This window comes from Sinocyclocheilus rhinocerous, unplaced genomic scaffold (assembly GCF_001515625.1).
Source record: "Sinocyclocheilus rhinocerous isolate Xijiao unplaced genomic scaffold, SAMN03320098_v1.1 scaffold798, whole genome shotgun sequence".
NCBI classification, from domain to species: Eukaryota; Metazoa; Chordata; class Actinopteri; order Cypriniformes; family Cyprinidae; genus Sinocyclocheilus; species Sinocyclocheilus rhinocerous.
In genome coordinates, this window is record NW_015635037.1 from 791,444 (window position 1) to 814,288 (window position 22,845).

The following is a 22,845-nucleotide window of genomic DNA, read 5'->3' on the forward strand; positions in this document are numbered from 1 at the left end:
ATCACTCTTGTCACGTGACCTCCCCCACCCCCCCGTGCCCTGCCCCTTTTTATTTCTCAGCCCCCCCTACTCAAAATACATTCCCGCGGCTATGCCATCAGGGAACTTTTGGCATACTCTTTTCAACATACTATGCTTTGGGACACACTTATTCTAATCTCACATACTATTTAGGATGGATAGTATGAACATTGAGACGCAGGGCGTTTCAGTTGGAAATAGGCCACCACACTGAAATCCAGTCGACAGCAACTTCCGGTTCACGCGGAATTTAAAGTAAATATGTCAGCAAACTGCGCTCTTTCAAGGATGTGCATTTAATGCATGGCCAAAGTAAGAACATAATCTAAGTGTTTAAAACATGCAAAGTAGTATTGCCAACTGTTCCGGTATTTAAGCAACATTCCATATTAAATCCATACAGAAATCAGTTTATCATGTCACGCCCAGTTTAGGGAGCTAATCACTCACACACACACACACACACACACACACACACACACACAAAACCAAGAGCACCCTTAGTTGAAACTCTAATAATAACACATTTGGAAAACTCTTCTGTGCATATTTACATTTGCGCTCTGGAGAGCATCAGATGTTTCTATTTACAATGTTTGCAGCTTGAGCAGTGTAGCTAATCACAGACACGTCCATTGAACCGATGAACTGAGATAAGTGACAGGCTCAGTGCATTTGAAATCATAGAGGGAGCACTCCTTGCACACATACTTGACTATCTGTAATGCATTCAGAATTTTAATTAAAGTTTTTTTTTTCATGATGCTAAGAGGAACGAATGTCCGCTCACTAAAGTTGATGAATGAATCTCAGACGTGAACATATTTGATTTGCTTAATCTATATATATATATATATATATTATACACATAGGCTAAATAACAGCACAAATATTTTGACTGTCCCGTATACTGGGCTGCTTATACTTTATTATAAGTACAATATTACAGTATTTTTGGTCAGTTTATAATGTAATACATTTCTCATAATGTAGTGATTGTTATTACATTATGAGCTCAAGATTTTATTACATTTTGAGAAATTTATTACATTATGAACATTTTATTACAATAATAATGTAATACTTATTACATTATGTGCAGTTATTACATTATGAGTTGCTACAGACGGGCAAGATAAGCGTTTAAAATGCATGTAGGCTGCAGTTCAGTCGAAAGCTTGCCTCCTTTAACTTGCTGTCAATGCTGAATGTAAGAATGAAAACTGAAAGTAAACAACACTGAAATTAGAGCTTGTGTGACGAAAGTTGTATTCGTTACTATAGCAACAGTTGGCTCGACTCAGAGCCGTTGAGAAACATTGTTAATATTGTTTCTCAACGGATCTGGCTCGACTGTAATATCCAGTGATGCAAACTATTCGACTTTTTTTTTTTTTTTTTCAAAATTCCGCCGTTTTGAATTGAGAGTAGGTCTGTCATTTACGTGATTCATGTAATTCATAATTATTGTGACAATAGCATTTTTTCTGTTTTACGTTTTCACCATATTAGGAATACAACTAAAATTGAATGGGTGCATATTTTAAAATAAAAATATTATTTGCAGTTCATATCGATTATTTTACAAAAAAATCTTATTCCTGTTCTTTGACTGTTTTTTTTTTCTCTTCTTTTAATTTATTCCACTAAATCCATTTAAACCCTTTATTTATTTAGTTCCATTACCACAGTGGTCTGGTCTTTATATTTTCCTCAAAACAATGGTCCCCCCAATTTTCTAGACATGATTATGACCTTGTTTGGTATAAATAAAAAAGTTAGTTGAAAAGAATCAGAGAAAGAAAGAGAACAAAGAGTTTTTTTTTTTTTACTGTACAATGAAAAAAAGTTTGTTTTGAAAATGCATGATATTCTAGGCTGCCAATGAAAGCTTTTTTCAGTGTACATATAGTATAGTTAATATAGCAATATCTACAGCATAAATATCTAGACATTTTCCCCTTGCAATACCCCCCAACCCCCCACCCCCAATTTAAAAAAAAATATATATATAGTGTAGTAAAATTTAGGAACGTACTGAAAATGTAACTATATTTAAGGCCTATTTAAGTGCCTTGTGCACTGTGGTCGGACTTTGACGCAATTCCAACCTTCATTGGACAGTGTTACTTTGTGACTCCTAGGCTGCATTCAGAATATTATACTACTCTTATTGTTTCTGCCACATTAAGATATGGGGAAAATAATGCTAGTTGTATTCTATTTTGAACTCTGCCCTAGATAGTATAGTCATATACTGCACTACCTAGTGCAGTGTTTTTCAAACCTCTCCATGAAGTACCCCAGCACTGAACATTTTGTATGTCTCCCTCTATCTGACACACCCACTTCAGGTCTTGCAGTCTCCACTAATGAGCTGATGAGTTGAATCAGGTGTGATAGATGAGGGAGACATACAAAATGTGTAGGGGAGTAGCCTACTCCAGGACAGGTTTGAGAACCACTGGCCTAGTGCCTTCTCATGCTCTTCTAAAACAAGGACAGAGATGTCAAACATGCAGTGACTGTATATTTGGGCTGTGTTTGTGTGTGTAGATTTCTGTTATTCAATACAAACTTTTCCCACACACTCAAGTACTGGGAGTCTGGGAAAAGGAGACGGAAGAATTTGAGGAACCTACAGCTAAAAATAAGCAAAGTAGTAGATATTTAGTGGCATTTGTCTTTTCTGGGTATTTGATGGCTGAGCGTTTCCTGTTATCGTTTGAAAGCAACTGTGGATATTTTAACAAAGTAACATCGCCCATCAATGAAGTTAAAGTATTTTGGCATATTAAAATCCATTACATGTGTTTAAAACAATGCAGTGCACATGGTGCTGCATTATATTTAAGTTTTTTTAAAGACTTCAGCACACACTAAAAATAGCACAATTAAAGGGATAGTTCACCCAAAAATGAAAATTTTGTCATCATATACTCACCCTCATGTCGTTCCAAACCTGTATGAATTTCTTTCTTATGTTGAACACAAAAGAAGATATTTTGAAGAATGCTGGTAATCAAAGAGTTCATTGTCCCCATTGACTTCCATAGCATTTCTTTCCATGCTATGGAAGTCAATGGGTATCCAACAAATGTTTGGTTCTTCAAAATTCTTCAAAATATCTTCTTTTGTGTTCAACTTATACAGGTTTGGAACGACATGAGGGTGAGTAAATTGTGACAAAATTTTCATTTTTGGGTGAATTATTCCTTTAAGACTCCAATAGTCTTGCATTCATTACATTACATTCACTTTCATGATGTCCTAAGTCTGTATGTTTCAGAAGTCCTAAAGCTTGTCAAATTTAAATGTCATGGGAAATGCTCAATTGTCCTTTAGGACAGGGTGATGCTGGATAAACATGTGTATGATTTTTGACTATTTAATTTTGTTGGTACATATGTACAAATTACACAGTGTAATGATGTTCTTTATTGGTCTCGCTCTCTCTCCCTCTGGATTAATGCAAAGTTTAGCGTCAGAGTCTCAGTCCTCAAGGGGGTTTATGGGAAGAGGGAGCCCAGAATACTCTCATCGCTTTAATGTGAGAACTTGGGCAAGACTGTGTGTTTAAAGAACAGTTTGTCTGTGGGAAGTATTGAAAAAATATTTGGATGTAAATTTAACTGCAAAAAATGCACTGTGTAAACAGACTTTATTCAGATCCAATCTGCCAGAAGTTTATCAGTCTGGACCTTGATGCCCCACCAGCATTATTGTAAGAATGCGTTTCAGCAAGGAGGGAGGTTTTTAGCCTTTATCAACTTCCTCCTCTAAAGGTCACATACAGAAGAATAGGCTCATTGCTTCATGACTAATTTGATACAGCAATGACCAAATGACTATTCATTATTTTTTACATAGAGTTTTATTCCTATAATATTATTTGCAACTTGCTATTGTTATTCTGCGAATTCAGTCTCTCTATATATACATATGATGCCAACAATTACTGGGAAGGGTAGTTTGGCATCAGATGTGGGAACCACATCTTTAAAGACAGACTGAATGTGGCGGAGTCTCTATATAAGTGTGTCTCGCTCCCCTCCCCTTTAAGGAAACAATCCTAAACAATATAATTTCCCTCTTACAAGGCACTTGAAAGGAAACTGGCTGGGTTCAAGACACTGAGGCCAAAGAGGTTATTGGCACACTTAAAAGACTGTGCTGTGAATTCCGTCTCTCTATACTACCGTTGTTGTGGCACAGAATGTAGGTTTATGAGTTTGTAGGTGAGAATGTAGTTGTGTATACGTGTATAGACTAGCATCCAAAGGGTCAGTGGCCATTCAACACTCATGGCCAGAGCCTGCAGCCTTGTGCCTAAAGCCGATTCTCAGTCATGCTGATAAATGAGCAATATTGCACAGCTTTTCATATTATATTATATTATATTATATTATATTATATTTAATACAGTTCTTTCTGGCCCTCGAATGTGATTGGCTGAGAGAAGTGTGATATTCTAGTGATAACAGAACTCCCACCATTTGTATCACTCCGCTTGCTGTATTTCTCACAGTGAATGTCATGGCGGATGCCCAAATCATTTTTATAAATAATACTTTTTTATGTCACAGAATGTAGTTTTAAAGAGTTTTTTTAATACAAGAATGTACTTGTGTAGACTTAAAATATGCGGTTTGTTAATAAAATGTCTGTTTGAAAATTTTCTTCATTGAAAGCAAAATTGCTTCAACGTTCAAGTTGCTGTTCAGCACTCATGAACCCGCCGAGAGCAGACTTACCTCGGCCATTCAAATTAATGTTTTATTGTGAATATGAGATTGAGCTGAAGAATGAATGCTGTATCAGATGCAGGTAAGTTAATCAGACTCGCTCAGGCCATCTCTCTCTCATAATACTCTCTACATAATACAGTGAGCTTTTAATACAGTTATACAATAAGCTTTCAATGAAGCAACTCAACGTTCTTTTGTTACTAGTTCTAAAGTGATGTTTTCGATTTAATAACGGAGGCTTGGGCTCAGCTGTTAAACTGTCAAATTGAGATTTGAATCGGTGGCAGAAGGAAGTTCTGCACAAAAGAGGAGTTTTAAAGACACTCCGTTGTTGTTTCGTATGTATTTACACACAAGTATCGTCGAACTGTTGTATAAACGCAATATCACACTTGTAGCCGTGAGATATGGCTGTATATCGGCACACTTTGATTTTCTATGGCCGAATCACAACCGTGTCCATATATAGCCATATCGCACTGCTGCGAGTGTGATATTGCTCATACATTTAATGTGACTGCTCAGTGTCTTGTTTTTTAGCATGGGAAAGGTGCTATAATGTGATCTGAATGTACTTGGCCAAGTTATTTTAATGAGTTGGTTGAGCCTTAATTCTAATGTAATTCGGTAAAATAACTGATGATTTGTTCATATCATTCTAAGCTTAAACATTTACCTGTTTTTTGTTGCAGGGATTTTTAGTTGCAACAAAAAGTGTGTCATGGGTCAGCAAACAGTACATCAGCAGTCTAACTGTATGTGAACATTTCTCAGCGCTATTTCTGAGTCAGTGAAACTTTCAGGAGGAAGGTGGTGAGACCTACTCCCTTCTCCACTTGTTTACCCGAGGAAAGGAGAACAATGTGGGAGTTTTTTTGGGGGGGGGGCATCTGGAGATAGATAGGGGCTGCTAAACAGCCGCACAAACAGCCATCAAGAAGAGAACCATGCTCTTCCGGCCTGTTGTCCTTTCTGTTTTGAGTCAGCACTGTGGCAGACGGCACAATAAAGAAAGCCTGCTAGCTACATAGATATAGAATTCAGAGTCAGTAGCAATCCAAAAAGAGAATCTATATTACTAAAATACAGTGTTGGGGAGTAACTAGTTACATGTAACTGTGTTACGTAATTTAATTACAAAATAAATTACAAAATAAAGTTACTAAGAAAAAATGTGTAATTAAATTAGTTAAATTTGAAAATGTTAAAGATTACAAAGGGGATTACATTTGAATATTTACACACATCCACATACAGATTTAATTGATTTCTTTCCCACTACTCTGAGACGTACGGCCCTATAATTTCCGCGATGCGGAAAACAGCCTGGTTCGTAGAATCCAGTCATAAAAACGGAAGGGGGTGCTAGGGCAGACAACAACACAACCCTTACGAAAATTAACGATGATTTTACTATAAATCCAAAGACAATGGTTACTATTGTTAAACCATGGTAACCACAAATTAACCATGGTTTTTGCTACACTAACCATAGTTTAACCATGGAATTTGTAGTAAAAATAAATACAAATGGTAATCCATTTGCCAAAAAAAAAAAAAACATGGTTACGGTACTTTTACTATAATAAAAGCATGGTTAATTTTTGTAAGGGTAAAACATGACTCATGTTCAGTTGTAGGATTTTTCTATAAAGATATTGTGGTGATGTACTAATTTTGACATGTATAGGCAATTTGGAAAGTATAGTTTTGTTAAATCTTGAGTATTAAAGTCATGTGAGAGATAGATAGAGATAGTTCAGGAGAGAACTTTTAATTATTTTGCATGTCCCCATAAGGAGCTAAGGACCTATGTGAGGTCCATACAAAAAAATAGAGTTGTTCATGTTTCAGAATTTGTTGTGGGTGTATGAGTGTGAGATTGCCCCTCGTGGAAATTAATGGCGCAGACATGCAGTTTCATTTACTACAGAATAAGACACACGCTTATTAGATAACCGTATTTGAGTTGATGTAATATGCTTTTATTTATTATTATTTTTTAATTAACTATTTTTTTACCAAACCATTGGTAGATGCAGTGTTTCCTGTAGTTATGCAAATATTTGGTTTCAAAAAAGTAAACTATTTCTTATGATTTTAAATCTGCATTGAACTTCAGATCAATCTCAAAGTAAAAGGCGGTACTAAAGTCTGATTTTGTGGTGGATGTGTTCAAATTTGATCATCTTAATTCAAGTGATGAAGGATTTTGAAAGTCTGACAGTGTTGAGCTCTGCTGTAAGGTTAACCCTGCATGGTGTAAATGATTAACAGTTGCAAATAAACATTCATTAGAAATTTAGAAAAGTAATCAAAAGTAATCAGTTACATTACTTTAATAAAGTAATTGAAAAAGTTACACTACTATTACATTTTAAATAGGGTAACTTGTAATCTGTAACCTATTACATTTCCAAAGTAACCTTCCCAACACTGCTAAAATACAGTAAAATTGACTTTTTAAGAGTTAGATTTAAAATCCTGAAGATAAATCAGCACTGATGGATGAGTCTTGCACTGAATGGCTTCTCCAAAAAATGTATTAATAACATTGGCTGTCTGCTCGTATACCCCTGAACAGATGGACATGTCTGGTTTACAGTCAAGAATCAGAAGATGAGCTGCGGGTGCTTTTCCCGAAGAATGGGTGTGTACGCATAAGAGTATGATCAGCAATTTAATGCAGCTGACAGCGTGACTGAAATAACTTGATGACATCTGAAAACTAAAAACAGCAAAAGGAGCAACAAGGCTAAGCTTTAGAGATTGAGTTTTGTCATAGGATACTCCTTCACTAGTCCGTTCAAGGCTCCCATTGTGTGTCGATGTATTCAAAGACGCTCTCCTGGGAACCATCATAACAGTTTATTCATCAGGCTTTTCCTATTAGTTCCCAGCATGTTAATTGAATAGAGAGACCTAATATTGATTCGCAGCCAAAGTCGGCAAGGTTAGATTAAATTAGATCAGTGAAACACCTATTGAATTTCATATTCAGAAGTTTACTGTGTGCCAAAAATATTCCTCAGCTCCTTAGACTCTGATTAATGTCAGGAAGTCATACATATTAGGAACATCGATATTTGAGTTATGATTCCAACATGTGACATTTAAAGAAATATTTATTTATTTATTTATTTATTTGTTTGTTTTATTAGTTTCTGTGGCAACAAATTATGGTTATATATATAATATGTATATATAATGAATATATTTATTACTAATATATGTAATATACTTTTATTATAATAAAAAGTTGCTCCATGTTCAAAGTTTCTTATATATTACCAGTTATACTACAGAGGACAAGTATACTTTGAAATATATTTGTGAACATGGACCACAAAGCCAGTCATAAGTGTCAATTTTTTGAAACTGAGATTTATACATCATCTTAAAGCTGAATAAATAAGCTATAAATAAGCTTTCCATTGATGTATGGTTTGTTAGGATAGGTCAATATTTGGCCGAGATACAACTATTTGAAAATCTGGAATCTGAGGGTGCAATCGCCTTTAAAGTTGTCCAAATGAAGTTCTTAGAAATGCATATTATTACTAATCAAAAATTAAGTTTTGATATATTTACGGTAGGTCATTTACAAAATATCTTCATGGAACATGATCTTTACATAATATCCTAATTAAATAATGTTGTCCCATACATTGTATTGTTGGCTATTGCTATAAATACACCTGTGCTACTTCTGACTGGTTTTGTGGTCCAGGGTGACATATATTCAATTTCAGGCATATTGAAGGCATTTCCATTTATTTAATCATATTTTTAAACAAAATGTTTGGGACCCACTTTATATTAAGTGGCCTTAACAACTATGTACTTACATTTAAATTAATAATTTGGTACAATGCACTTATTGTGTACATACATGTTTTTACATTGTATTTATATTTGAAAAATATCTGCATGTAATTACATCTGTAATTAATTTCTGTAATTACATTTATAATTACACTGTTGACCCATCCCTTACACCTTAACCCACCCTTAAACCTACCCATACCACCAAACCTGTCCCTAACCTTACCCGTATCCCACCTCAATAGCAGCAAAACTGTTTTGCAATACAATATGAACACAATAAGTACATTGTACTTCATTTTTGATGTAAGTACATAGTAGTTAAGGCCACTTAATATAAAGTGGGGCCAATGTTTGTATATAATCGTTTACATACCTTTAGTAGTTGTGGACCAACAGGTGTCTGTTAAAGATCCGACAGGTGTGTTTGTCTCTCTATCAACTGATGGGTAAACAGTTGGCAGTTTAGTGATGAATCTTGACAGATTCTTGATGGCTCTGCCTCTTTACCTGAGAACACTTCCTGTCTCTTCTGCTTTTAGGATGTGTGATTAGTTGCCAGAACTACTTGGCGGGCCTCAGAGGCCTTCAAACTTCAGCCGAAGCTTCACGTTGATATATGGTTCTGTTCATATGTTCTGTGATTTTTGTGAGTGTTTCAGATGGAACGATCTAGAATGGAGTCAGACTGTTGATGCTGTCTTCTTGGCAGGGATGCTGAAGAGCTGAAGAAGGTATGTTGACACCTCAGTGGGAATAAGGTGATTGAACTGCAGCTCTTTTTCTTCCTGTTGTATCTTCCTGACAGGGTCGAGTTGTGGACACAAGGCTGTTTGCAGACAGATTGCTTCTTGTTCACTTGTCATCAGTATATTCCACAGACTGATGGTGAAAATGGACTCTTTATTACGCCGGTTGACAAAATGTAAGCCGTCTCCTTCAAAGATAAAGCTGGAATTGATGGATGACTCGCTGTGGTAGTTTCTAGCCGTCCGCAGTCTCTGGGTTTGAGAACGGAAAGATGAATGTCTTTATAGATGCTCACCTCTGGTGTTTCACCCCAGAATGAATCTTCAGATACGTCTAGTGTAAAATAAACCAATCAATTCAGTCTTCTTTAGATGAGTCCTTGTCCTCTCAGTGTCAATGGATGACAGATTACAGACTTGCTGATAATCAGAAACAGCTGCTAGCAGGCCGACCACCGTCATGGACGATCTGAAAGTGCCCGCATACTCAAAGGACATGTTAAGAAATACCACCAGAGCAGTACCACCTCCTTTCCCTCCCTTTCCTTCGCCACCTCCTTCTACTCCTCCTTCTCCTCTCCTCTCACAATGCTGGACTGCCACTCTATTTTAGTTGGAGGAATATCTCCTCATCAGGAAGGAAAGTGAGATTGTATTGAGAAACAATGGGGATTCGACTCAGGCTTGTGGTCTCCTGATTATTATTTTGAGCTCTAGAAGGTTCATACGACTCAACTGAAAAGTTAACTTTAACCGTTTTTTTAAATATGTGCCTCTAACTCAATCAAAACCCAAGGTATTATTAATGCTTTAAGCCTGTTTTATCATAAACTAGCATCATGCACTCCTATAGAAGGATGATATTCATCCATTACACAGTAGTATCTTATAGCATCATGGGATTGGTAAGATTTTTTATGGGTTTTTTTTCTCTTATTCCCAGCAAGGCTGAATTTATTTATTAAAAGGAATATACAGGTGCATCTCAATAAATTAGAATGTCGTGGAAAAGTTCATTTATTTCAGTAATTCAACTCAAATTGTGAAACTCGTGTATTAAATAAATTCAATGCACACAGACTGAAGTAGTTTAAGTCTTTGGTTCTTTTAATTGTGATGATTTTGGCTCACATTTAACAAAAACCCACCAACTCACTATCTCAACAAATTAGAATACTCCATAAGACCAATAAAAAAAAACATTTTTAATGAATTGTTGGCCTTCTGGAAAGTATGTTAATTTACTGTGTAATTATTCCTGTGATGCAAAGCTGAATTTTCAGCATCATCACTCCAGTCTTCAGTGTCACATGATCCTTCAGAAATCATTCTAATATGCTTCTAATCATAAGCAATCTAATACATTTCTTCTTATTATTATTAACAATGTTGAAAACGGTTGAGCTGCTTAATATTTTAGTGAAAACCATGATAGATTTGTCTCAGTGTTCTTTAATGAATAGAAAATTTAAAAGAACAGAACTTATTTTAAAAATAAATACTCATAAATGTAACATAAATGTATTTTACTGTCAATTTTGATCAGTTTAATGCATCCCTGAACAAAACTGACCCCAAGCTTTTGAACACTATTGGAAATAAACGAACATTTTGCATGGGGGATCATTTGACTCATATTATCAAGCTGAAATTTTGTTTATAATCAGTGTATCATAAGTATAATCAAGAGTAAGAAATTTGTTACAATATCAACATGATACTTCAATGTCTGCCAAGCTATTAAAAGTGCCTTCGGGTCTCTAAAAGAACAAAGATTTACTCATCCAATTACAATGTTTCTCACACAACCTTTTAAAAAGTAAGATGCCACACTACCAACTTGACAACAAATATCTCTTTTATAATCCTTCACTTTTATATGAGTGATGCAGGCACATGATGCGTATTGGTAATGGGACATTGAAGAGACCCACCATGTGACCGGACTAGCTTTGGGCCACTGTTCAGTTATATCAGTCTGGAGTTTGCTTTCTTTGTTACTGTTTCTGACACCAGTCTCAAGATCTCCGATCAATTAAAAAACCTGGAATTATCAGTATAACAAACATAACTAATAATACAAATCAATGTTGCTTCTGTTCCTTTAACGGGTCTCCAGAGCTGCTGGAACCACTAAAGGAAACGTGTGACTGTGGCACTTGAAGTTGTCATCAACACCGCTGTGACTAACAGCACTCTCTCATCGGCCCTGGTCATACGGACAACCTTTCTCCTCATTTAGCTCTGCCACAGTGTGCCCCAACCACACGACACCACATATAAGCCTGAAACAAGGTCAGTGAGGGGTGTAAATGATCGCTATATATATTGCTCAAACAGCTAAAGGTCAAAAGAAGTTCTTCTCAGCTCTTCTCACACCTTATGTATTCAATGCCACTTAAAAGTGATAGTCATATCAGTTGAATTTCAACCATCCTTTATTTATACCCAGAAGTCATTGCGAGGACCGTTGTAAGCATAGTGACCTGCCCTGACCCCTCACATTTTAGACACCTAGACAGTGTTAATCCACCTGATGATCGTGCATGAAAAGACAAATGTTTCCTTTATTTTTTGCTTTCATGCTTCTGTCCCTCATATTGACCTTTATTGTTGTCCTAACAGCCGAGCGGATTATTACGTAAAAGGCTTCTGCAAACGGCAAACAAAACATTGGCAGTATTCAAAGTGATATCGCTGGCTTTTTCTGAAATGGACAAAAAAAAGCAGAACAGCCTCTTGGTGTCTGTCTCCGTCTGCTCTTGTGTTCTGGTGTCAAAGTTTATTTTCGCATTCACCTTTTGGAAACAATGGAGAAAAGATGGCAGCTTTCCACACTCAGCAAATACCTTTATCGAAATTCTTATTCATCACAATGGTTGTGCTGATACCTTAGACCCTTTCAGATCTGACATTCAGACTCAGCTTTAAGATTATAGGGGCAAAGGTTAAAAAAATGTAGATTTATTTTTTGTAGTATTTATTATTTATTTTTTGCTGAGATAGAACTTGGTTGCTGTTGAAGTGAGCAGATAAACTTGAACAAACCGCCAGTCAGTTATATAATACTTATTCACAGTGACCACAAAAAGTATTTAGACACTATAGCCATATTTAAAAAGGAATGTCTTTGCATTAGAAACAAAAATATAACGCCTTCCGTGAACAAATGATGCTAGAGTCTTTCTAAGAACTGAGCTTTTTTAATAGATGAATGAATAGTTTCCCTCAAGTTCACACAAATTTTGTGATAATTTTCAGCAATATACTGTTTTTTTATGTAAAAGAAACTATTTTTTCAGTTGTTAATGGACAATGGACACATATTTATGGTAGAATTATTATAATTTTTTAAATTATATTTTAATTGTTTGAGTGTTATTTTTGCACATCTGCTATGTGGGAGTGTGAAACTAATCATGATGCTGAAATCACCTCTATCTATTTATACTGGATGCCGTGAAGCTGCATAATGCTAGCAAGTGATAGAGACACCCTTTGCATCAGGGTTATCACCTGAGAGAGAGTGGACCCTTCTACAACCTGGTGCTAAAGAGCGATCTGACTCGACCCTGACAGAATCCTGGCTGAGAGAAAGAGCCAGACAGCCACACGTTCATACACGGCAATGAATGTTGCATGCAATGTCAGAAAAAAATTTACTGGTAATACTCTGCTGCATTGTTCTTTGTACTCCAAATTAACTGGATTTAATTGCTAATGACTGGAGCACAAACTGTACATTTACAGTAGCTAAAGAATTGCATTAATAACATTCTAGACAGTTTTATTGACCTTAGGTTGTTTTCAATTGGAATTTTCTTGTATAGTCTAGAACAGGGGTGCCCAAACTCGGTCCTGGAGGGCCGGTGTCCTGAAGAGTTTAGCTCCAACCCCAATTAAACACACCTGAACCAGCTAATCAAGCTCTTAGGCATACTAGAAACTTGAAGGCAGGTGTGTTGAGGCAAGTTGGAGCTAAACTCTGCAGGACACCGGCCCTCCAGGACCGAGTTTGGGCACCCCTGGTCTAGAACATTCTGAGATTAAGACATATCTACCAGGCCCTTAACTCATTTTTGAGCACATCTGAAATAAAAAAGTAAAACCTGTTGAGATTCAAGAATAAAGTTAAATTAAATTAAATTGTAAGTAATATAACTGCTAACTGAATTAGCAATAACAGAATTAGAAGACCTGCAATATAATTTTATGTTGTGTTAGGTAAAATCGTGATGCAACGTAAGTAGCGACAGATATTTTCTTCTGTATTGTGAGATACAAATGTAAAAGAAGAGTAGGGCAGGTACTCTGTTCTATCTACTGAGTGATTATTGGATAAAGGTAATTTTTGCCCTAGATTTGATTTGTAAACCCCTGTCCCTCTTCCACCCCAGAATGTGATTTTAACTAAGGGGAACCACTCAATTTAAGAAAATAGAGTGAATTTCCATTTCATGCCAACTTCAAGGAACAAGGTTCTCTGAACTCGGTGAACTTTGGTTTGAGCTGATGAACATGACTGATTGTCAAGATGATTGCCTTGCCCCTTTTTAACCTCCTTAACTTTATCAGGGCCACTAGACTCCAGTCTTTTAGCCTCTGTTTGTGACGTGTGACCACTCTGCCTTCCGTCTTTCTATTGTATTGCCATGGGCCTTTCTTTCCTCTTGCTGTACCTTAACCAACATGTACATGCACAGGAAGTCTCATATCCATTTCCTTTGAGTTTGGACAGAACAATTGATCACCCTTTTCTCCACCCTTTCTCCTGCCAATTCAGTATTGTAGGTGATGCATGAAAGGCCATGGAAAGCTGGGTCTTGGTCAGGGTGTGGTTAGATAGTTGTTTGTCACCATGCTTCCGCGAAATTAACTTTTTTAAACCCCAATGCTATGTATGTGGACTTTTTTTTTTTTTTTTCCGGGTCATTCCGGCTCTTGGAGGTAATCATTTAGCCACACTAATGGATGTTTAGCCCTTTGTTAGAAAGGCTAAATCCAGAAACCAAGAAAGACTGGACAGTGTCCCATCGAAGGTGTAAGATTAGAGCTCTAGTGAAAACTGGAAGTTTGTTATCCACAACAAAGGCTCAACCAAACCCAGTAGTTAAGATGTTAGCCAAGAGTGTTCTCCATTGTATTCCATGTGGTTGTGCTACACTAGAAAGTGGCGTACAGAGATATGTTAAGGATAGTTTAATAATCTCATTCACAGTATCTCCGCACTGCAAGTCTGCAGTGAGGCTTCATTCACTCTTTAGTCTCCCACGTGGAATGGAAGTGAACTGAATCAGGTAAATCCTCCTTATTGTAGCTGGTATCTCTGGTATGCACAAAGAACAGAGAGAAGAGAGACACACATTGGATCCATCAAATGGCTGGCGCTAGAATAGAGATTAATGGGGATTACCACAGAAGAACAAGAGGATGGGCACCACTGTCAAACCATGCAGGAGTTCAGTGTGAGTCTGGAGCAATATTTAGAAAGTAACTCAAAATTTTACAGATTTAAGAGAGAATGTGGTACATTCTGTTAGTATTGCTCACAAACACATTAAAGGGATAGTTCACCCAAAAATGAAAATTCTGCCATTAATTACTCACCCTCATGTTGTTCCAAACCCGTAAGAACTTCGCTCATCTTCGAAACACAAATTAAGATATTTTTGATGAATTCTGAGAGCTCTCTGACCCTCCCATAGACAGCAAGGATCCTAACACGATTAAGGCTCAGAAACGTAGCAAGGAAATCGTGCTACGGTGGTTCAACTGTAATTTTACGAAGCTACGAGAATACTTTTTGTGCGCAAAGAAAACAAAAATAACGACTTTATTCAACAATTCGTCTCCTCCACGTCACCCTAGCGCCATTTTGGAGAGTATCACATACGTAAACAACGTATGCTGTTCTGTGTCAGCAGCACCGTACACAGATACTCTGTTTTTACAGTGATTACGCGTTGATCTGAACGTAAACAACGTATCCGCCTACATACGTTGCATACGTTGTTTACGTATGTGATACTCTCCCAAATCATAGCTCGTAAAACTATGGTTGAACCGCTGATGTCACATGGATTATTTTAATGATGTCCTTGCTAAGTTTCTGAGCCTTGATCATGGTAATACCCTTGCTGTCTATGGAGGGTCAGAGCGCTCTCAGAATTCATCAAAAATATCTTAATTTGTGTTCCGAAGATAAACAAAGGTCTGACAGAGTAATTAATGACAGAATTTTCATTTTTGGGTAAACTATCCCTTTAAGTGATCCAGTATGTACAACCAGTAAAAATACTTAACATGCCTTCTGGAAAGACCAGTCATTGTTCAATTTTGGATGATAGTCTCTAGAATGGTGTACTAGTTTTCCCTGCAGGATTCTAAACTAACTTAACTAGCACAAACTCCCATCATAAACCAATGGAAATATCATGCAAACCATTTGGCTACGGAAGTCCACCAGCTAGATCAACACTATCAAGTATAATCCAGTTTAGACCAGAGTTTCAGCAAGTGTTCTTTGATATAAATACAATACAATACTATCCTTGCAAAAGCTACTGTTATTTAGTAGTTTACACATCCCAAGTGAGATTAAGTCCCAGTCATACAAAGTAAAGCTACAATGTCTCACTAAACTTGCCTTAGTTATCCGACAACTCCATTTTTTGTGTACAGAGTGAGAGCACTGGGGATGTGTCCCCCTATCCCTTTTCCCTGCTAATGGCTAATGCTACCTGTATGCTAATGCTAGCCTTTCACTGTATCCTATGTAGTTTTATGGCTGTCAGCTAAATCGTCCCTCAGGAGCAGGAAACGTGGCGCAACAGCATGTAGGCAGATCGGCGTAAGATAACTTTGTTTGAGGGATGGTCCTATGCTTAGCCATAGCCTGGGGCCTGCTTCATTCGCACAATCTGGGATCATGCCTCAGTGCGCACGTTTAATGGACACAGCGGACTTCATCATGACATCATGCCTTTGTTTGAAATCCCAACAACCATTCACCACTCTGCTGCTGGCTTAGGCTGCCAGCGCCGGCAATATCAACAAGTAGCACCTTTAAATGAAGGCTTCAGGGTCAAGCTAACATGAGGACTGTTTGCTCCAACCTTTAGCATACTCTAATGCAGATGTTGTTGAGATACTCGTGTAGGACTCTGTTGTAAGGAATCCATGTAAGAGTACTAGGTTAGGATAGAATATATAGTTGATTTATTGTCAGGCTATATTGGTTGCCAAAAACATCAGTAGATGCCTAAAACAAGCCTCCTGGTCCAAATTAAGATATTTTTGATGAATTCTGAGAGCTCTCTGACCCTCCCATAGACAGCAAGGATCCTAACACGATTAAGGCTCAGAAACGTAGCAAGGAAATCGTGCTACGGTGGTTCAACTGTAATTTTACGAAGCTACGAGAATACTTTTTGTGCGCAAAGAAAACAAAAATAACGACTTTATTCAACAATTCGTCTCCTCCACGTCACCCTAGCGCCATTTTGGAGAGTATCACATACGTAAACAACGTATGCTGTTCTGTGTCAGCAGCACCGTACACAGATACTCTGTTTTTACAGTGATTACGCGTTGATCTGAACGTAAACAACGTATCCGCCTACATACGTTGCATACGTTGTTTACGTATGTGATACTCTCCCAAATCATAGCTCGTAAAACTATGGTTGAACCGCTGATGTCACATGGATTATTTTAATGATGTCCTTGCTAAGTTTCTGAGCCTTGATCATGGTAATACCCTTGCTGTCTATGGAGGGTCAGAGCGCTCTCAGAATTCATCAAAAATATCTTAATTTGTGTTCCGAAGATAAACAAAGGTCTGACAGAGTAATTAATGACAGAATTTTCATTTTTGGGTAAACTATCCCTTTAAGTGATCCAGTATGTACAACCAGTAAAAATACTTAACATGCCTTCTGGAAAGACCAGTCATTGTTCAATTTTGGATGATAGTCTCTAGAATGGTGTACTAGTTTTCCCTGCAGGATTCTAAACTAACTTAACTAGCACAAACTCCCATCATAAACCAATGGAAATATCATGCAAACCATTTGGCTACGGAAGTCCACCAGCTAGATCAACACTATCAAGTATAATCCAGTTTAGACCAGAGTTTCAGCAAGTGTTCTTTGATATAAATACAATACAATACTATCCTTGCAAAAGCTACTGTTATTTAGTAGTTTACACATCCCAAGTGAGATTAAGTCCCAGTCATACAAAGTAAAGCTACAATGTCTCACTAAACTTGCCTTAGTTATCCGACAACTCCATTTTTTGTGTACAGAGTGAGAGCACTGGGGATGTGTCCCCCTATCCCTTTTCCCTGCTAATGGCTAATGCTACCTGTATGCTAATGCTAGCCTTTCACTGTATCCTATGTAGTTTTATGGCTGTCAGCTAAATCGTCCCTCAGGAGCAGGAAACGTGGCGCAACAGCATGTAGGCAGATCGGCGTAAGATAACTTTGTTTGAGGGATGGTCCTATGCTTAGCCATAGCCTGGGGCCTGCTTCATTCGCACAATCTGGGATCATGCCTCAGTGCGCACGTTTAATGGACACAGCGGACTTCATCATGACATCATGCCTTTGTTTGAAATCCCAACAACCATTCACCACTCTGCTGCTGGCTTAGGCTGCCAGCGCCGGCAATATCAACAAGTAGCACCTTTAAATGAAGGCTTCAGGGTCAAGCTAACATGAGGACTGTTTGCTCCAGCATACTCAGATGCATAATGCAGATGATGTTGAGATACTTTTGTAGGACTAAAAGTCCATGCAAGAGAACTAGGTTAGGATAGAATATGTGGTTTATTTATTGTCAGGCTATATTGGTTGCCAAAAAGCTCAGTAGATGCCTAAAACAAACAGCTTAAGATGGCCTGCTGGTCTCTTCTTTTCTCTCAGCCTTGTTTTTGTTGGTTTTAGAGGGGTTTTGGCCACTAATCAGACTGTGAGACTAGCTTGGCCAACCATATGGACCAGCATAAACTAGGTTATACTTAGGATGGTCTTAAGCAGGGGTGTCCAATCCTGCTCCAGATGGGTCAATATCCTGCAGCTTCAACCAGCTCCAACACATTAGTCTGGAAGTTTTTAGTTAGGCTGATGACCTTGATTAGCTGATTCAGATGTGAATAATTAGGGTAGGGGGCTAAACTCTGTAGAACAGTGGCCCTCATGGAGCAGGACTGGACACCCCTGCTTATGACAACCGTAAGTCTTAGCTGGTTTAATCTGGTCTACATGACTGGTCTTCAAGTGGTTGGCCAGCTAGTCTTCCAGTCTGATTAGTGGCCAAAACCCCTCTAAAACCAGCAAAAACAAAGCTGAACACAAGTTTGGAAACAAGTTTGGACACCCCTGTTATATACACACAAACTATTCTTTGTTTTTGGGACTTTTAACACTGGTGTCCTGAATTATCATGATGCATTCAAAATTCTCAGCCTTCACCGTTGATCCAGTTATTATTTTTTGATAACACTTTAGTAGAGACCAATTCTTCAATTGAAATTGATCGTAGCTCCATTGGTTTCAATGGGTCTACGATGTACTTAAACTTACAATGCTTTTGGGAAATGCAGCCCTGGCTGTTTATTAGTACTTATAAAGGACATATTCTGCATGACTATATTCTACATACCTATTCCTACCCAATGCCTAAACTAAACAACTACCTTACTAACTATTAATAAACAGCAAATTAGGAATTTTTTGAGGGAAAAGTCGTAGTTAATTGTTTGATAATAGTGAGAATTGGACCTTAAAATAAACTGTGATCATTTATTCTGTTAAAATGATAGTAGAGAGGTATTTTAGGTGATCCTCCTGCTCTTGTATTTCATTCTGTCTATATTAAATGCAATAGGGTCATTGGGTTTATCATGTTAGTCTTAGTCTATAGTAGCTATAAAATGTTTTAACACTGACTTGTGATATATTGCAGAGGCGTTGCTAGTGTTTCATATAAAGAATATATGCAAATGCACTGTCTCCACCCACCAAACACTCACATAACCACCCGCTGAACATCATTCTTCATTATCAACCAATGGCAACACTTTCTCCATGATGTTATTTCTAAAGCACATTCCAGTTGGATGAAAAGTGGTCCACACAGGCTAAAGCATTGTCCAGAGAGGGATTATTGGTTGCGGTTTTGACTAATTAGACTTGACTCTTTTGGCTTTATGTTGCTATAAATGCATGTGTAAAATTTGATTGTATTTAAATGTAAATTTAAATGTTAAATGTTATATATTTACATGTCTAGTAATGTTACTTTTGATGACTAGTATCATAATGTATGAGAAAAATAAAACTGGTTTCAGTATACATTGGCTTCATGATAACATGGTGCTTTTATAGCCATGTTCTGATGCATTTTTGTCACATGAACAAAAAAATGTCAGGGTCTGGGATAGAGAGAGGACTCAGATGCAGAGTAGTGAGGAAGGAGGGTCTTTATTCTCGCCACAAAACACAAAATAACATAAACAATAGTTAACTGCTGCTCAAGTGAGCGGAGATTCCAGAGCTGGCCGGCAGACACTGCGGACCACTCGAGCTGCCGGATCTCCGTATTACGAGTCCTTGAGCACAGGAGAACAGAGGGTCAGACACTTATGCTTGCACACACACAAGTCACACAAAGACACGAGCAAGGACAAAACAATCTACTCACGACGAACGACAGACAGGCAGAGACATATAAGGGAGTGGGGGAATGAGCGACAGGTGGGGAGAGTCAGCTCGTGATCCGCGAACCCCCGCTGCGAGATCAGCGCTGATTGATTGCCCAGCGAGCTACCGAACATGACAGGACAACACAAACCGCAGGGGAAGCCGAGAAGGCACCCTGCACCGTGACAAAAAAACAAAAACAAGACTCTTGCCAGATTAAAGTGTTATTATTATTATATATGATCAAATAAAAAATGTTTGAATGTTTAAATGTTTGCTTGATTGGGATTTAATTTAAAAAAAAGAAACCATGAGTTTCAAGCCTTCAAAAAAAAAAAAGAACATCTATCATTATGATGTGACCATTTTCTCTGATGGGTTTAGCATAGCATTATCCTTATGTCCATAAAAATCGACATGAACAAATTTGAGTAAAGGCCACATTACCACTTCCCTTGAGCCAAAGAACCAATGTTTCTGAGAAATGTAGCCAGAGTTTCTAATAGATAATTGATAACGCTGCTAGTTGAAACTCAAGTGACAATGTACTGAATCTAAAAATGTATGTTCAGAATCATGCACCATGTCAAGTTTACACTTTTAAAATTGCCCTTTTCCCAATGCCAGTGTCACATACATTCCCATTTGTGTTTGTGAATCCTATTGTACTATGCGTCACCATGCGTCGCCCTCTGAATAAAGGCTGTCTGGCTCCCAGCTTAAATATTGCAGCAAACTAAAAACCAACCATCAGACTGGATTGATTCACTTCTGCTCACTCGGGCGACAAGGATTGGAGGCCATAGGTGGGAACCAGACAGCAAAAAGTTCACTTCACACCACAGTGTGCCAAGTGAAGGGGAACACAAATACTCTGGAGCTCTTACTGTGGCAAGTTGCCCATTTTATACTCTTTATCTGTATTGCTGTTTGTTCTATATAGAGCACCTTTGGCTATGCATTTGATTCGGTTGTAGAGAATTTGGGGTGTGTTTTTTTTTTAAGAGTCGGATGTGAAATGTAAGAGTTTGTGACGTTTTTCAGACAGGGTGAAAAAATATATAATGTCATGTCTTGATTTGATTATCTTTCGAACTCTAGATGCTTCTCGATCTGATAGAACTAATGCTGCAAATGTGATTTTTAAATAATTCTATCAACGCATTTCCAACAGTATTGGGACGATCTACATCAAGTATACTCCCAAATTTTCAATACAAAAAAAAAAAACATTTAGCATCTCTGCCCGCTTTCAAACATCTATTTTGTTTGCTCCGCAGCGCTGACAGTCAACCATGGGTGACTGGAGCTTTTTGGGCAACATCCTCGAGGAAGTAAATGAGCATTCGACAGTAATCGGTAGGGTGTGGCTCACGGTCCTCTTCATCTTCCGAATCCTCATCCTGGGCACGGCCGCAGAGTTCGTGTGGGGCGACGAGCAATCGGATTACGTGTGCAACACGCAGCAGCCGGGTTGCGAGAACGTTTGCTACGACGAGGCCTTCCCCATCTCGCACATTCGCCTGTGGGTGCTCCAGATCATCTTCGTTTCCACGCCTTCTTTGGTGTATGTGGGCCACGCAGTCCACCATGTACACATGGAGGGGAAGCGCAAGGAACGGGAGGAGGCTGAGCTCAACAGGCAGCAAGAGATGAATGAGGAGAGGCTGCCGATCGCGCCCGATCAGGGAAGCGTCCGTACGGCCAAGGAGACGAGCACAAAGGGCAGCAAGAAGTTCCGTCTAGAGGGCACTCTCTTGAGGACCTATATCTGCCACATTATCTTCAAGACTCTCTTTGAGGTAGGCTTTGTGGTGGGCCAGTACTACTTGTACGGCTTCCGAATCCTGCCGCTCTACAAGTGCAGCCGTTGGCCGTGCCCAAACACGGTCGACTGCTTTGTCTCAAGGCCTACCGAGAAAACCGTGTTCATCATCTTCATGTTAGCCATGGCCTGCGTCTCGCTTTTCCTCAACTTTGTGGAAATCAGCCATTTGGGCTTGAAAAAGATCCACTTTGTGTTCCGTAAACTGGTGCAGCCGCAAGTTGAGGGACCAGGGGCGGCCGAGAAGGCCTTGCCTTCCATAGCGTCCTCCTCGATCCAGAAAGCCAAAGGCTACAAGTTGCTGGAGGAGGACAAAGCCACATCGCACTTCTTCCCTCTGACTGAGGTAGGGGGAATGGAGGCTGGCCGGCTTCCAGCTCCGTACGAGCCATTTGAGGAGAAAACGGACAAGGCGACAGCACCTAAGAAAGACGCGTCTAAGGTGTATGACGAAACGCTGCCCTCCTACGCCCAGACGACCGTGATAGGACCGAGCACGGCGGCAGGAGTTGTATGCAGGGATGAAGACGAGGACGAGTTGGCCATCGAAGCAGATGTGGAAGCCAGCGAGACGATAGAAGACACGCGACCACTCAGCAGCCTGAGCAAAGCCAGCAGTCGGGCAAGGTCAGATGACTTGACGGTATAAATAATATAGAGCTGGATTAGAAGTGCAGCAGTACCAATTGTAGTTTTGGAAAAAACATAGAAAAGTAAAAACGAGAGCCTTTCGGCAACTGCGGCGATACTTATTATACCAGCTCTTTTATTTCGAGGAAGAACACGATTTAAAAAAATAATGCTGTGCAATTTTCATGCGGAAACTTGAGAGCTTGATTCGTTTTTTTTATACAGCAGTATTTTTTTGTACTGTTTTTATCAAACAGTTAACAAACCAAAGTTAGAGATCTGCAGCAGCTAGATCTGCGTAGGGAGGAGTTGGGATTTAGCAAAATATGTGCTGTTTTT

General features: G+C 38.5%; 2 protein-coding genes across 2 annotated transcripts in view; one reads left to right on the forward strand and one right to left on the reverse strand.

Annotated features, from left to right (window-relative positions):
* The window catches only part of LOC107746286 (gap junction alpha-5 protein-like), a 16,795-nt gene extending 6,982 nt beyond the window's left edge, over positions 1–9,813 (reverse strand). The window contains exon 1 of the mRNA XM_016560430.1: positions 8,971–9,813. The gene's annotated coding sequence lies outside the window, so the exon portion shown is untranslated. The remainder of the gene's footprint in view (positions 1–8,970) is intronic.
* Positions 9,814–20,835: 11,022 nt separating this feature from the next.
* On the forward strand, positions 20,836–22,845 carry LOC107746288 (gap junction alpha-8 protein-like). The gene is made up of 2 exons (XM_016560431.1): positions 20,836–20,942; positions 21,332–22,845. Exon 2 carries the CDS (start codon positions 21,347–21,349, stop codon positions 22,523–22,525), a length of 1,179 nt encoding a protein of 392 aa, XP_016415917.1. The 5' UTR covers positions 20,836–20,942; positions 21,332–21,346; the 3' UTR covers positions 22,526–22,845.